The sequence below is a fragment of the Podarcis vaucheri genome (assembly GCF_965113315.1).
Source record: "Podarcis vaucheri genome assembly, chromosome: 14".
NCBI lineage: Eukaryota > Metazoa > Chordata > Lepidosauria > Squamata > Lacertidae > Podarcis > Podarcis vaucheri.
In genome coordinates, this window is record NC_138752.1 from 5,988,675 (window position 1) to 6,005,430 (window position 16,756).

At 47.9% G+C, this 16,756-nt stretch overlaps 1 protein-coding gene and 1 long non-coding RNA gene across 2 annotated transcripts in view; both read right to left on the minus strand.

The window, feature by feature from the left end:
- Nucleotides 1-16,756, minus strand: part of LOC309518552 — a 117,907-nt gene that overhangs the window by 62,499 nt on the left and 38,652 nt on the right. The gene's annotated exons all lie outside the window — the stretch shown is intronic.
- Nucleotides 1,537-4,216, minus strand: LOC309519209 (rho guanine nucleotide exchange factor 11-like; the record flags this gene model as incomplete). Its single annotated transcript, XM_082199984.1, has 3 exons — nucleotides 3,727-4,216; nucleotides 2,271-2,417; nucleotides 1,537-1,712 (listed from the first exon to the last, which is right to left on the minus strand). Exons 1-3 carry the CDS (start codon nucleotides 3,869-3,871, stop codon nucleotides 1,537-1,539), a joined length of 468 nt encoding a protein of 155 aa, XP_082056110.1. The 5' UTR covers nucleotides 3,872-4,216.

Genomic DNA, 16,756 nt, shown 5'->3' on the forward strand with positions numbered 1-16,756 from the left:
GTGGATGAACAAATTTGTTGATCCTGAATTTATTACTTATATGCAATAATTTGATTTACTGTGCCTACAAGAAACTTGGCTAACAGATACCACCAGCATCCATTTACAAGGCTTTAAAATAGTGTCCTGCCCAGCAGTTAAAACAGGTAAATACGGATCTGGAAGTGGCGGTGTGGCTGTCCTCCTCTCTTGTGACACACAAAAATGGATATAAAGGAGCTGAAATTAACAAATAATGGTTATATCCGGACAGTATTAGTAAACCTTCCTAAAATGAATTCATGTATCTGCTTAAATGTATACAGTGGTACCTCAGGTTAAGAACTTTATTCGTTCTGGAGGTCTGTTCTTAACCTGAAACTGTTCTTAACCTGAGGTACCACTTTAGCTAATGGGGCCTCTCGCTGCTGCTGCCACTGTGCAATTTCTGTTCTGATCCTGAAGCAAAGTTCTTAACCCGAGGTACTATTTCTGGGTTAGCGGAGTCTGTAACCTGAAGCGTCTATAACCTGAAGCGTCTGTAACCTGAGGTACCACTGTATATCCCTCCTAAACACAGTGCTTTTTTCTGGGGGTACGCAGGGGTACGCATACCCCTAAACATTTTCTGAATCTTTATACTTTTGTCCATTTACTGCATTTATTTTTCCCGATTTGAACTATAAAATGGTGATTTTCTTGAGTCAAAATGAGAGTACCCCTAAACATTTTTTAAGAAAAAAATCACTGCCTAAACACATAAACCACGATGCAAAACAACTCTGGCAGGATCTAGAACAAGCTCTACAATGTATTGAGGAAAAATTCCCAACAACAGAGGTATTGTTATGTGGGGATTTTAATGCGAGAATCGGGGGGGGGGGATAATCTAATAAGTAAAGCTGTTGCCCTAAATGAGGACAATATTAACACCACAGACATATCCTCACAAAATAGGATTATCTATCAATTTGGGCAATATGCTTAAATATTCCAGAATGGGGGCAGTATGGTAGATTACATATTTGTGTCATATGCTGTTTATTCAAAAATCCAATTATTTTAAGTTGAAGATAGGGCAGATAGCAATCACCTTTCATTGGTGGCCCAGGTAGGTCACTTAAAGAGTAGCAAAGCCCCCACTGTCATTCATCCAATGCAGGGAGTAAACTGTGGTCCTCTATTGGACACCAGATGCTGCAGCAGGCTGTGCAGCCAAAACACCTCCCACAAGAAGAGGTCTGCTGTTTCTCTGGCCAAGGGGAGGCCAGTGCAAGGGACAAAATGCACCATCTTGGTCAAGGTATCCACCATTACCAAAATGGTAGTGGCCCCGGGATGGAGGCAGGTCCATGATAAAGTCCAGTCTGCCAGAGCTGTTCAGGAATTGGTAGAGGTAGAATGTGTCCTGCTGGCTTGCCAGGACCGTCTTTAGCCCGACGACAGACTGGGCAGGAGGCCACTATTGCTCCACCTTGACCCGAAGATGAGGCCACCAAAAGTCCCTGGCCAGCAAATGAAGTTTTGAAGCGTCCGAAGTGCCCTGCCGGAAGATTGTCATGGCATAACCGCAGAAAAATTCCCCGTAGTGGACCAGGAGGCAGCCCCTTCCCAGCTGCCGCCAGCCTCTCCACCCTGCTCTGGGATCCTTACCTGGGAAAGGAGGAGGTCCCCAATCTTCTTGGTGAGGGGCCCTTTCTCCAGCAGATCCCTCATTTTCCCCAACAGAGAACCTGGGAGGGGAGGGAAGAAACACGGGAGGGGAGGTTGAGCAAGGCAATGGGAGTGGGGGAATAAAGAATAACCCCAGCAGGGACAGGAGGGGGACGGAGATGGCCTGCTCTTTTTAAAATACCACTTTCTCAGTGGTGGAGAGACCAGGCGTCTCATTTATTTATGTCATTTACACCCCACCTTACCCTACAAGGAGCTCAAGAGGGTGTCCATGGATTCCCTCCTCAATTAATCCTCACAACAACCCTGTGAGGTACGTTAGGCTCAGAGGCAGCAACTGGCTGCCCCCTCCATCCTCCCTGTCCAAGGCAGTGGATGCCTCTAAACAATCCCCGTTCCTGGGGGGGGGGCATTGGGCTTGCGCTCCTGCCCTGCTGCTTGTGGCCCCTCCCCTGAAAAAAGGCTGCAGGTGTGGCTGGGCCCCTTGGGCCTGATCCTGCTGCAGAGCTCTTTGGATGCTGTGCTTTTCTTTTAGTCCCTTCTCCCTCTGCCCCTGACCCACCCAGGAAGAAGCGGAGGCCTGGGCCAGCCACAGTCTGGAGGGGAAGCAGACTTACCACGGATCTTAATCAGTTCTCTTAGGTCGGGGAAGATGAGGGTCAGCTCCTCCTGCGAAAGGAGCTTTTCTGTATGGAGCCGCTGATAGAAGAGCACGGCCACAATACGAAGGGAGCTCAGGTGGGAGGCCTCCGTCATAAACAGCTCTGTGCAAAGAGGGTAGACGGGGAAGAACATCAGGTAGAGGCCACATCCCAGCAGAGTCTGGAAGAGAGGCAGCTAAAACGGGCTGTTCTTTCAAAAAAGACTTGGGTTCTGCCTGGCAAGGAGAGATGGATCCTGCTCTCCTCCGGAACTGCGACCAAAGCCCAAAGAGTGGCCATTGGTGGGGTGCCAAGGAGTTGGTCCTCCTGGCCCAAAGTGACCTCCATGCTGACTGGCAGGTGGCTGTCCAGCGCCTCAGGCAGGGGTCCCTCCTTCCCAGGCCTTCCTGGAGATGCCACTGCACTTGTGGCTCATGCAGGCAAGGCAAGGGCTCCACCGCTGATCTATGGCCATTTGCCAGCCTGGACACCAGGAAGCACCCCATGGCTCTGGTGGTTTTAGGGCGGCGTCATAGGCGCCGACTCCATGGGGCCTGAGGGGGCTCGAGCCCCCTCAAAAAATTTTTTGGGGGGCTCAGCCCCCCCAATAATCTCGGGCGCCCTTCCAGCAGAGTGCCGCCGCCGTCCCCCGCCTCCTCCCCACCTGCTCCCTCGCCAGCCAGCCAGCCAGCCGCGCGCCCTAGTCGGAGAGCCCCGGCCGTCCCCCGCGAGATTAGGGAATCCCCGGGGGCGGGGGCTCCTGCCTCGCTGCTTCGCAGCACCACCGCCACTGCCAAGGCACTGCCGGGGGGAATTTCCTTCCTCCTGGCGGTTTCAGCGGTTTAGGGCCGGAGCGGAGGGGGCTCGCCCTCTCTTCTCCGGCTAGCCCCACGTTTCCCGCATATCAGCTGTTCCGGAGCTGATTAATAGGCGCAGCACGCTCTCCCCTATTCGCTCACGAGGAGGCGGCGCCACTTTATTTGCATATTCATGAGCTTATTTATTATTCATGAGCTTTCCCGGGCCCCCCCAATATTTTTTATAAGTCCGCGTCCCTGGGCGGCGTGACTGGTGTGGCTGCACTGGGCACTGCACTGCAGGGGGTGCCAAAACAGTGCTTTGGTACAGAGCACGAGAGGCGGCAGTGGGCCTTGTGGGTGGGAGTTGCACAGGATGGCACTGGAATTTGAGAGCCCGAAGTCCACCACTGTCATTCTGGGTCTTGTGTGGAGAAAAATTATCTCCTGGCCATTTTTGAGAACTCAAAAGTTCCAGGCTACCCTTGGGAGGGAGAAGGACCCACTTCCCAGCCAATCTCCCAGGCACTTCCTCCCTCCCCATGCTTTACGAAAGTGAAGATCCCCCCTGGACTCCCTTGCCTAATACTTATGAGGGAGACCTGAGGTAAGAGCCACAGAAAGACCCTCCTCACTATGAATGGCTTCCTGCCGGAGGACCTCCCTTGCCAGAAGAGAACCAGCGATGTTGCGGCCGGCTGTCTCTCCAGAGGCTCCCCTCGTATTGAAAGACTTCCTCCAGCTCCGAGGGGAGGGAGGGGTCCGGCTTGGCTCTCCCATCTGAGACTCTGGCTGTTCTGTGGAAGAAGGGAGAAGCAAAGATCAGTTAGACTGTAACAATAAAGTGATGACTAAAATGCATAAGATGTTATTGGAATGGGAAACAAAGGCTGAACAAGTGCAATCTTCAACAATATGTTGGACAATAGATATTGGTCATAACATTGAAAAGGAGGCATGAGAATGATTGTGGAATATGGATATAAAATTTACAACTTGCTATGGTATAAGAGAAAATTATATGAAAAATGTTATATAGATGGTATTTAACACTTAGTAGACTGGCAAGAATGTATGAATCAAAAGCGAATAAGTGTTGGAAGTGTAAAGAGAAAGAAGGTTCGTTTTTTCCACATGTGGTCTTGTAATAAGGTCAGAGCTTACTGGCAAATGATATATAATGAATTGAAAAAATGTTTAAGGTAACATTTGTAAGAAAACCAGTGACTACTAGCCATGGTTGCAATACTTTGCCTTCACAATCGCAATCAGTAACGCTTCGGAACAGGGCCAAATTATTCAGGGGTGTTACCAAGGGCAGAACCAGTCCACAGTGTGGGGAAATATTTCAAGCGAGAGGGCTTCATATTAGGGAACCCTTTTTTTTTTGGCCGGGGAGGGGGGACTTTTCTAACACTTGGTGGATGGGCTTCCTTTCCTTGCCCAGCAGCACCTTTCTGGAAGCAAGAGAGTGGCAGGACCTGGCCCCCGGCCTACCTCACAGGGTCGTTGTGAGGAAAACTAACGAAACAATACCAGCCATCCAAAACCTGCCCCAAAGCAGCTCATGTGAGAGAGGGAGGGCAGGACTGCAATGCGAGGACTGGGCAGTAGGCTCCCGCCTAGCGCTCGAGGAGCGCGGAGCCGTCTCCCTCAGCGGAGCCGCCCACTCGCCCGCCCGCCTGCGCTGGCTCCACGCCGGGCTCCCCCTCAGGAAAGGGCGCGCAGGCTGGGCGGGCCGGCGCCGGTTCGGCCTTGTATGGGAAACGAGGCGCGGCCGGCGGGCCCGCGGGAGGAGCCCGGAGGGGAGGCGCCGCCCAGCTCCACTCGCGCCGGCTCCAAAGTTCCCTCAGGACTCGGCGGCGGCAGTGGCGGCTGGCTGTGTGATGGCGCGGGCGCCCCGCCGGCCTCCCCACCGCCGCGCTCGGGCCGCAGCGCCTTGAGCCCAGCCTGCCAGTGAGCGAGACAGGAGCCGGAGCACAGCCATGGTGAGTGAGGCGTCCCGAGAGCGCCGGCGCCGGCCTCCGTGGGCCTCGGCCGCGGGGTATCAGGGGCGCTCGGCTCGTAGCGCCGGAGCCGGGCGGAGGACCCAAGCCTCCCCTGGCGCCTTCGCCGCCCGGTTTGGGAGCCAAATAGGAAAGTCGCGGGCGGTGAAGTTCGCTTGGTTCTGCAAGAGCGGGGAAGCTCCGAAGCTCAGTTTGGAGCCGGGGCGGAGGGAAAGTCAGAGAAATATAGGCATCACACGCCCACCGAATATATTCTTGTGTCTTTTGCACTTCCCAATTAATCCCCCCCTCCCCAAAAAACGGGCAGTTACTTACTCAGGAATAAGCCTCCTCGGATCGGATTTGCGCACCTTTGTTTTGTTTCTCTCCCTCTTGGTTGGAGTGGATTCTGGCCCATGGAAGCTTTTGTGCCGCGGTGTAGTTTTGTGCCTGTAACGTCATTGGCGTGTATAGCGCTGTTCTGAGCTCCGCGAGCCGGAGTGAAGGTTGGCCAGGCCCTTCTCGCGAGGAGCTGACCGTGTAAAATCCGCAGGGGGCGAAGGATGCTGGCTACCCCTTGGCGGGGGTGCACATGGGGCCAAGCTAAGCAGGGTTCTGTATGGTTTCAAACTGGACGGAGGATCGCATGTTGAGATGGCAGGGGGTTGGACTAGATGATGCTTGGGGTCCCTTCCAACTCTACAGTTCTATGTTTGCCTCTTGAGAATCAGCGTCCGCCTTAGGAAGCAGGCCCTTCCTTGGTCGTGTGCTCTGGCTTTCCAACACTCACATCAGTTCCTGGCAGCATGGCCTGGGGCTGGAGTTAGCGCTGCTGTGCTGGCTGGGCTGATGCAAGTTGTAATCCAACAACACCTTTTCTTCCTTGTGACTTGATCCATCATATACCCTCCGAAATTTCTCCAGTGAAAATAGGGACATCCCATTCCATAATGATAATTTTACTATTTATATTCCACACATCTGAATGAATAAATTTATTACGGTCATAGACCAGAAGAAAGGGAAAAAAAAAAAACATAAAAGGCAGCAATAATTTACAAGGGAATGGTGGTGTCAGTTAAAAATTGTAAAATTATACATAAAAACAATGCACATATACACACACACCCACACACACACACATATACATACTCATATATGCACTACAGTATATGTATGGGCTTAAAAAAGGGGGGGCTTATCCAGGGGTCAGATCTTTTACTTTTTTACAGCTAATGCCCTCCGCTTGATCGCGGCCGCAGAAAACTTGGCCACTTTCAATGTTACTTCTGGGTTTTTGTCTCCTAGTAGGATTTTCAGCCGCTGAGATTCAGATCGACCTGGAAATTTCTGAACGATAGGGGAGATAAACAGTAACCTGATATCCCCGTAAAGGTCGCAGTGTAACAGCACATGTGAAGCCGTTTCCACCTCCTTCAGACCACATGGGCAAACTCGTTCAGCATAGGGTGTGCCCTCGTATCTGCCCTTTAGTAAGGCAGATGGCAATACATCAAATCTAGTAAGGGTAAACGCCCGCCTATATTTTGCGATTTGTAGGTCCATCAAATATGGGGTTAGGTTAAACCCTTTTCCATAATCTTGGATAGCTGGATATTTATCTATCTTGCTCATATGGTCCTGAAGCTCTACATCTCCTATTCGCTGGCTCACCATCATTTTAGCCTTTTCAAAGCCTGAGGCTATAAGTTCTTGTGAGGAGAGCCCCAGGCCCCTCAGTTTTTCATAGAGCGACAATCTCCATTTAGACTGGAACGGGTCTAGTAGAGTCAATGGAGCCACTCCCACTGGGAAAAATATGAGTTTTAGCCAGAAATGAATCTTCAGGATCCATATCTTGGCATTAATAGGGAGTTGGCCAACCTCCAGCCTAACGGCAGTGTTAGAGACACAGGTAGGTAACCCTAGTAGGGAACGATAAAATTTAGTTTGTACAGATTCCAGGGACTTGAGTTTTTGACAATTAAATATCTGGGTGCCATAGGTCAATTGCGGAAGTATTTTTGCAACAAAGACCTGGGAGGCAGCGGGAACATATTGACCTCCTTTTCTATAAAAGAATCTTATGATAGCTCTGGAAGATCTTTGCGCATTTACAATGGAATTCTTAATCTGATGGCACCAAGATCCCTTCTCATCGAAAATTATTCCAAGATATCTAAAAGATGTTACTTGCTCAATAGGTTGGTTATTAATTTTCCATTTATGTCGGAGTTTTCTCTTGGAGAACACCATAATTTTTGATTTGGTGTAGTTTATTATTAGGTGTTCAGCTTCGCAATACTCTGTAAGAGCTCGTAAAAGTTTTCTTAGACCCACACAAGAGAAGGAAATAAGGGCCGCATCATCCGCGTACAAAAGGACCGGGATTGGTGTATTATTTAGATTTGGGGAGTGAGTACTTGCTTCCTCCATCTTTCCGACTAAGGAGTTTATATAGAAGTTAAAAAGAATAGGGGCAAGAACACAGCCTTGCTTGACACCATGGGAACTTTGGATTTCCTTTGATAGGTTCCCATAACGGTCACATCTAACACGGATCCGAGTATTATTCCACACATCTTATTGGGTTGCCCCAGCACTCTGGGCAGCTTCCAACATATATTAAAAACATAATAAAACAGTAAAAAACATTTTTTTTAAAAAAAACCTGTATACAGGATTGTCTTCAGATGGCTCACAGGTTGGATAACTCTTTACTCCGATATTTCTCCAATGAAAATAGGGACATCCTGAGAAAAAGCGAGACATTCCGGGATCAAATCAGAAACAGGGACGGCTTCTCTAATTCAGGGACGTCCCTGGAAAATAGGGACACTTGGAGGGTTTGCCATTAGATTTATTTTGTTGACTGTGGTCAGCCCCCCCCTGCCGCCTGGTGCCCTGGTTTGTGAAGACTGGGCTAGGAATTGCTGGAGCTACTTTTGTGTTTTTTTGAAGGAGGAGGGGTGGCAGTGTGTGGGAGGGTGATGGGGAACATCTGCTCTGAATTTCCATGGGGGGTGGTTAGCCTGGCATGAGAAGGAAGCAGAGAGAAGCTTTATCACCCAAATTACTCATGCTACAACTTATTCAGCAGATGTGTGGGCCTCTGCTGCCATCCTCCTTCAATGCCTTGCTGGATCCATTCCAGAAAGGAGATCCTTGTTCACATGCTGTGCTTTCTCGGTTTGCTTCTGCTTCGTTACTGCCTGCCATGAGGATTTTGGCCATATGTAAGTGTCTCAGAATGGGAGAGATGCGTAAGATCCAGTCTTACTATGGAAAGTTCTCCTGCATAAGTTCCATTGTGCTGCAACTCTAATTCATTTCAATGGGGCTTGTGCAGGAGAATTTCCTGCAGGATTGCGTCTCGTGTTTCTGAGGGGCGGTGATGGAGAGGTGCCCCTTGGATTTCTCACCTCTTGGCATCAAAATGTTTGGGGCAGGCCCATGAGCTCCGGAACATGCTCTCCTGGCTCTTGGCTTCCTCTTTGGTGTTCTCTTGCATTACTTCTCTCTATCCTCTGCTCAATACTTCTGGAAGGATGTCCCCAAATTTTCTTTGTTTTTTGCAGTCTGACTCTGTTCTGGGTGTTCTGCTGATTTGCAAGGCTTTTTAAACTGTTGGGTCTTCCCAGCGACTTCTGGGTTTCTGATGACCACCCACTAGTGGAATGGATACCTCTGCCTGCCTTTTCACTGTCCTTTAGAAATTGATGATGGTGCCTTTTTCAGAGCTGTCCATTCTATTTCCTCTCCTTTCTCTGAGCCAGTGCCAGTTTCTTAAGCATGTAGAAGTCTCTACCTCTTCTCTCCAAAGGTACTGAACTTGGAGGCCAGGGGTAAGCCACATGTTGGTGATGATGGCCCAGCTTTCGGTGAGGCAACTGTCACTATTTTTGCCCTTTAAAGAGGCTCTGGTTTGCTTGCAACTTCTCCTCTTTATAGCACAAGGTGGGTGGAAAGGAGGAAGGAAGTACAATTCACCAGTTGGATGGGTTACCTGGAGAGCTCTTTGTTTACCACATGAAAGCAAAAGTCAGAGAGCCTGGAGGTGGAGCTGGCAGGATTCCTGCATATGTAAGAAGGTGCTTGGTGTCCTCAAGGCTCAAATGAATGCCTTTCTTGAATGCTGGGCGTTGGCATAGTTACAAGGTTAGCCGGACTGTCTTGGCTTGAGGTGGAGGGTGCATGACGTGAAGGCATAGAAGCTGTTCTGTCCATATGCTCATTCAGGAATTTGGTCCCCCCTCCCACCCTTTGCTGGCATATGAGGAAAAGTAAACACCTACCTCACAAGACCCGTTGAGTCTTCTAGGAGATCAAGAAGCCACTAAAGCCTGTCTGCCTTTTCAAAGCTGAAGCAAACACTTGTGGCTGACCCAACTGAGCAAGGAAGTCAAGTGGTTGCTTGACTTGGATTTTAAGGGGTGAAGCAGCATGCTACCCAAGAGGTGCAGCCGACAATACTTTGCAGTGGATTCTGGGGTGCGGCTCCTGTTTTGCACAGTGCAGCTGGTCTGAAAAAGGCACCTGACAATGTCTTTGAGGCTTCAAACAATGTTTCTTAGGCAGGGGTCAGCAACCTTTTTCAGCCGTGGGCCGGTCCATCGTCGCTCAGACCATGTGGTGGGCCGGACTATATTTTGGAAAAAAATATGAACAAATTCCTAGGCCACACAAATGCCCCAGAGATGCATTTTAAATAAAAGGACACGCTGATTCCTGGACCATCCGCTGGCCAGATTGAGAAGGCGATTGGGCCACATCCAGCCCCTGGGCCTTAGGTTGCCTGCCCCTGTTCTTAGGCATCACATTTCTTACCAAAGCCCATCCCTCAAGTACAGTGTGTAGCCTGCTGCCAAGCTAAGCCCACTGTGCCAGCAGATCACTAGAGGCTTGATGACCATCTTGTCATTGCTGGCTTCTGTGAAACAGTCAGGCCTGCCACCTGGGCCTCATTTGTTGGGCAGCAGTGGTGAGGTGGCAGTGTGTTTTGGAACTTAGGGACTTCTGTGGCCTTATGTAGGGGCAAAGCTAGGCTTTATTTCACATGGGTCAAAGACCCAGTTTGGCACCCCCATGTGCATTTGCACACACATGCACAGACATAGGCTGGGAGCTTCAATGGTGCCCTTCTGGAAGCCTCACCCAGGGCAAAAACACTGGCTAGGACAACACTGGACTGCCTAGTCAGATGGTTGTAAGGACAGCCAGAACAATATATTTGCCATCTTTCATTGTACTTGGGCTTCCCCCCAACTCTTTAAAAACTGGGGATTAGACAGATCAATGGCAGTGGAGATCTCTCCTCTTCACAGGCTAAATAGAGGCAGATGCTGGGGGCAAATAACGGGGGGCGGGGCGGGGAGAAGAGACTCCTGAGTTGGTGCCCTGCTCATGGGATTCCCAGAGGCACCTGGTAGGAAACCAGGATGCTGGGAAAAGATGGAACTTTCTGTGCTGCTCCAGCAGATTCCTCTAATTGACTATGGCTGCCTGTTTTATCTGTTGAAGAGACTGGAAGCTTTTCTCTTGTTTTCTTTGGCCAGCCATCACTGGTGACTTTTTCCTAACCTTGAGGCTTGACTTAGGAGTGCTTTTGGAGTCTGCTCTGATACCATAATGATGCCCTGCACTAGTGTTTCCCAAAGTGTGGTAGGCATACCTCCAGGGGTATGAGAAAGGATTTCAAAGGATATAGGGCAGACTTTTATTTTTATTTTTAAAAATACCACATGTATAGTATTTGCTCTAGTCTGGATAAAATATTATTATTAAAAATGCCCCCTAAATGTCTTTGCCTGGGAAGGGGTAAGACTAAACTCTCAAAATTCTCTGTGAAGGGGTAAGACTAAACTCTCAAAAGGGGTATGCAATTATTATAAGTTTTGGGAACACTGCCCTGCATGAACCTTCTCTCCTCACAAGGTGACCCATTGGGAATGCTTTGCACCCATGCCCCACATGTGCTGCTTCATGAGCCTTCAAGGATGGTTTAAACCCCACACAGAGGCCGGTCGCTCGCTTTGAGAGTAAACAGCTTCCAGGTGGTTAGATTGTTAGACAAGCTTAACTTATAGGTGTCTGCAGGACGGCTGGTTTGAAAATAGTACTGCAGGCTGATAACCTCTGTCTTTTTTAAACACTTGAAGACAGAGAGAACATGATATTCTGAAAAAGAAGAGAGAAAATACAACACATCTGTTGCGAAAACTTGTAGACCTTTTTCTGATCCCTCCTTGCTTATGAGTTGATCCATCAGATTTCTTTTGCTTATCGAAGACAGCCATCTTCAATCTAATGTCCTGCAGGTGTTTTTGACCATTATTCCCATCACCTCCAGCCCAGGTTGTATGATGGTTGGTTGATGGGAAAACAGCTGTACTAGCTAGTCCAAAACATCTGGAAGGCCAAATATTGGCACAGTTGACTTGTGGAGGCTTGTATTGGATTACTGTTTTAAAGCATACAGTCCTGTAATGGTGGTGTCTAATAGCTGAGTCTGTAATTAACCCTTATCCACCATGGCATGTGGTTGCTTCCACACCTCCAGCTGTCACATGCCCCCACCTCTGACTTGGTGGTGCCATGGGCAGGTGATGCAAGAGGCCAGTGGGCCTGTGAACCATAGCCTCTGAACATAAGAAAAAAAGATGAATCTGCTGGATCAGGCCAATGGTCCATCTAGTGCAGCATTCTGTTCTCACTGTTGGAAGCCTGCAAGCTGCACATGAGCGAAACCACACTCTGCCCGCTTGCGATTCCCAGCAACTAGTCATAGTGGCTAGTAGCCATTGGTAGCCTTGTCCTCTACAAATTCATTCAACTCACAAACAATTCTGGAAGTAAATACTGGGTTTGCCGCAATTCGCGCATGCACAGAAGCGGCTTCTGCTGTTAGCGCATGCGCAGAAGCGGCTTCCGCCATCTGCACATGCGCAGAATGACGCTGCCTCCGAATGCCCACACGCAGAACCGCGCTTCTACTAGCGACCCGGATCAACTCACGAACGGACTTCCAGAACGGATTCCGTACGTGAGAATAATCCGCCTGTCTGGATGGAGGGCTCCCTAACCTGAGCCATGAAGCACAAGATGCTACCAGATGTTCTGGGCAAGATGCTTGTGCTCCATCCTCCACTTGGATCAGAGTCCATGGCTGCTTCTCAGTCCACCTCAAGTCTCAGTAGAGGCTGGATGTCGCTGGACACACTGGTTACTGGTGTTTGTGGGATTTTACCAGCCCCACTAAACAAGCTCCTCTGAAGTCAGTAAGAGGCAAAGCCGTGTTCAGGACACACAGGTGTGATTGCTTTTGGTTGTTTTGGCCCTGGGGCTGTTGGCAGGCAGGCAGGGGAGTCCGGTGGACGCCTTGAATGCATCTTATTTCAACCATAGGACTGACAGAGAAAAATGTTGTGCTGCAGGTTAAACTGGTAATCCAGGTTGACCCAAGACATTTTGACACTTGAGGTCAAAAATCTGAATCTCTCACTCTTACTTTTTCCTTTGCCTTGCTCCTAAATTAAGATTAGATACAATCTACTGCAAAATTTGTTATTGTGATTGTGTCACTTTCAACCATGGGTAGGCAAACTAAGGCCCGGGGGCTGGATCCGGCCCAATTGCCTTCTAAATGTGGCCCGCGGATGGTCTGGGAATCAGCGTGTTTTTACATGAGTAGATGTGCCCTTTTATTTAAAATGCATCTCTGGGTTATTTGTGGGGCATAGGAATTCATTCACCACCACCCCAATATAGTCCGGCCCCCCCACAAGGTCTGAGGGACAGTGGACCAGCCCCCTGCTGAAAACGTTTGCTGACCCCTGAACCATCCCTTCATAGATAGCTCAACAATGGAGCATGCTTTGCATGGAAAATGTTTCCAGGTTCAGTAGCCTCTGGCATCTCCAGTTAGGGCTGCGTAAGACTCTTGTCTGAAATAGTAGAGAGCCTGACAAATATCTGTACTTCTGAAGACATTTTTTATTATTCTGTACCTAGATATTATTAATAAAAATAGGCCAAAACCATAGAATCAGAAGAACCTTTATTTTCATCATCCACTAGTCATAGCAATAAAATAAAATACAGTGTACTGAAAATAGAGGTAAAAACCTAACTTTACAAAATACATTCTGGAGGTTTACATCAATAATCAAATAATAGATCTTTTTCTAATTTTCCCAGCTATTTTTTTTGCAGTTTTTGCTGTCACCTGATTATTTTGATTTGCTAGAAGGACACAGTAGCAATGGTTGGGCGACCTGGTATAGATAGTAGTACAGGGGTAATAACCTCACTCCTCAAATCTTTATGAAGAGTGGAAGCCAGAAGCACATGAGCTACTTATTCAATACTGTCATCTCCACATGGACATAACTGTTTTTCCAGCAGATTTTTTTTGAAATTGACTTTCAAGTACAGCTGAAGACAGTATATTTAATCTTGTGTAAGTCAAAGCGCATCTGTACTTTGGAATTGTTAAATTTTGCAAATAGGTTGCTACTGTATCAAAATGACAAGGTGGAAAATAATCATACCATGGACAAAATTTCCTTATTGTGGCAAAATTATTCTGTCACTAAATTATTTGCTTTACTGAAGCCCAGTGTTAATAACTTCTGGTGATAAACCAGAAAAGTAAAGCTTTAGGTTGACAATTTTAGTCCAAGTGCTCTCATGGCAATCTTGTGATACTAAGGGTAGTAGACTCATGAGGTTTAAATTTAGCTGAAGCCAATAATTAAATGTCCTGCACCAAATCTGTAATTCAACAGGGGGGGGAGATTAGCCTCCAAGCGCAATGAAGCATTTGAAACACAGAATGGAACAGGAAAAAATTGCCTTAGGAACTTAGACCAAACAGCTTCTGTAGACCCAAGGTGAGCACCTGCCCAAATCTGAGCCCTATATAAGAAAGCATAGTGGATAGCCACTGCTGACATAAATGGGCGGATGGTTTGACTTGTAGGCTGCTTATTCTGATTCTATATTGGTGATAGGTGCCTTGAGGAATTATACTCCAGGGGGCCAGATGTATTCATCTCCCAGTCTGCCACTGCGAAAAACACCCCAAAACTGAGACAATTACCTCTATTGGTAATCTTTCCCCACAGTCTGTCAAGTCTTCCAAAGTAGTTTTGTATGGCTGAAGAAATCTTGAGCTGATGGATCTAGTCTGTGCAGCATATGAGATTGTTGGCACTGGTCCCTTTTTGCACTTCTGAAAAGTGCACTGGCCCACTCTTGTCCTAAACCAACCTAAAACTGGAAACCAACAGTTCTCTTTTGGGCTGCTGTGTCTTCTCTAAGTGTTTGTGCTGTCATTGCATCCTGCACAGTGGTGCCCCAACACAGCAGTCTGAGCACCGCAGCACCACTTTTAATTTGCTGATGCAACAGATCTGTCCGTGTTTTTTATCCACTGCAATAGATCTTCCATTGCAGAATAAAATGTGAAGTGCTTGCTTTTCTTTTCCAACACATTGCCCTTTTAGGGTGAAACCATCTTGCAAGCTACCAGTTACCTGTGAAGTGGGTTGCTAATAATAATAATAGAAATAATAATACTCTTCCCATCTGGCTGGGACTCCCCAGTCACTCTGAGCGGCTTACAACATATATAAAAACATAGTAAAACATCAAACATTTAAAACTTCTTGATACAGATGCCTACAGGTGTCTTCTAAAAGTTATGGCTTGGTTCCCAAACAAATTGGCTTCCGAACGTCACAAACCCGGAAGTGTTCCAGTTTGCAAATGTTTTTTGGAAGCTGAGCATCCATTTCAGCTGTAGGCATTGTTTCCGGGGCTAGCAGCCAATCAGAAGCCGTGCCTTGGTTTGTGAACATTTTGGAATTTGAACAGACTTCCAGAACAGATTGAGTTCGGGAACCAAGGTACCACTGTAGTTCTTTATCTTCTTGACATCTGAAGGGAGGGTGTTCCACAGGGCGTCACTATCAAGAAGGATGCAAGGAGGTTCCCTGACAGAGCTGTTAAGGGCAGGAAGTGGAAAAGGAATCCACACTCTGGGCAGATCAAGACAATGTCTGCAGCCTTCCAGTGCCAAGGGTTCAGCTCCACATTATGTTTAATGCATACTGTGCAGCTCTGGCTCTTGTTTTTCATTAATTAATTGCAGGCATATCTCCCTCCAAATTACTGTCAGGATCACAGCACAGAGGGAGGGAGGAGAGATTTATCCCCTTCCCTCCCTAGTCACCACCCCATCCTAAAAAACAACAACAACAAAACACACCTGACCAACTGTGCAGCTACAAGGCTTAGAGAGAGAAGAATCCTGTTGGAAACAATGGGAATATTTCTAAGCCTGTGGAGGGGAGGTATAAACTTCCCATTTCTCTGTGCACTGTGATCCCAATTCCTGCCCCCTGTGCATGCAATTAATTGAAGAAAAACAGGAAACAGTTACCAAAAGGTGTAGTTAGGCCCAGAGGTGTTATAATATTACCTTTACAGCAGTGACTTGCAAATAGTGTTTTCAGCAGCCCTGGGCTACCTTGGGAGCTAATTGGTGGATTTTGAACTAGACCAGTGATGGCCAAACTTGGCCCTCCAGCTGTTTTGGGACTACAACTCCCATCATCCCTAGCTAACAGGATCAGTGGTCAGGGATGATGGGAATTGTAGTCCCCAAACAGCTGGAGGGCCAAGTTTGGCTATCACTGAACTAGACAATCAGAATGGTAACAGTGGACGTGTTTCTGCTGTACTTGAACTCATGTTTGCAGATGTTCCTGAGTTCAGTCCCCACCATCCCCAGTAAAAATAAGAAAAATTGATTGTAGACCTAGGAAAAGTCTAGAGAACTGCTACGAGTCAGATGAACAGGACTGGGCTAGATGGATACTGGTGTCCTACCCTGGTGCAAGGCAGTTTCTTATGGCAGCTGTATTGGATGTCTTAAGAGCTCCTCACGTCAATTGGACTGATGCCTCTTGCAGCTTTGACTCTGATGGTGGTGTCTGGCTGGCCATTTGTGAACTGGGTATATGGAATGTTCCAGGCTCCATGTCCAAGATGTAGCTGTTGCGCAGCAGATGGATTGATCAGTGAAAGGTTCCCCAGAGGCAGAAATTGTGAAAATATCTCCTTTGCAATACTGATCCTACAGAACTGTTGCATTAAAAAAAAGCAAACCTTGACATGTTTGTGTAAAATATATCTGTTTCGTAAAGTTCTGTGCACATAAATGTGTAGCCTGGTCTCTTCTTTCTAAAACTCTTGCCACACTGATCCTATCTCCTGCACCCTTCCCTGCATGCTGTGTAGGAGACCTGGGGTCTCACTTTTGTAGTACACAAGATAAAACAGGTCCCAGGAGCTACCGCTGCTGTCTCTTCTGATCCAGCTCTGGATTTGAAGCTTACAGGAAGAATCTCTGGATTGGCAGCTGGAAAGCTCTATGGAGTTTGGAACTGGGTCCCTTGAAATCATTGGGACCTATTTCTGAGAATCCGTCAGCAGAGCTTTGGATTCCATGTCCCCTATAGACATGCAGGACAGTTAGGTTGGATCTTGCAGTGTTTGTGGAGTTAACTTGGCTGGGGCTGTTTGGGTGGGTGGATTGCTCAGCACTGTGACTCCCTTTGCAAATGAAGCATGAATTACTGCTCAACTACATTGGAAGCTTCATGTAAATAAGCTT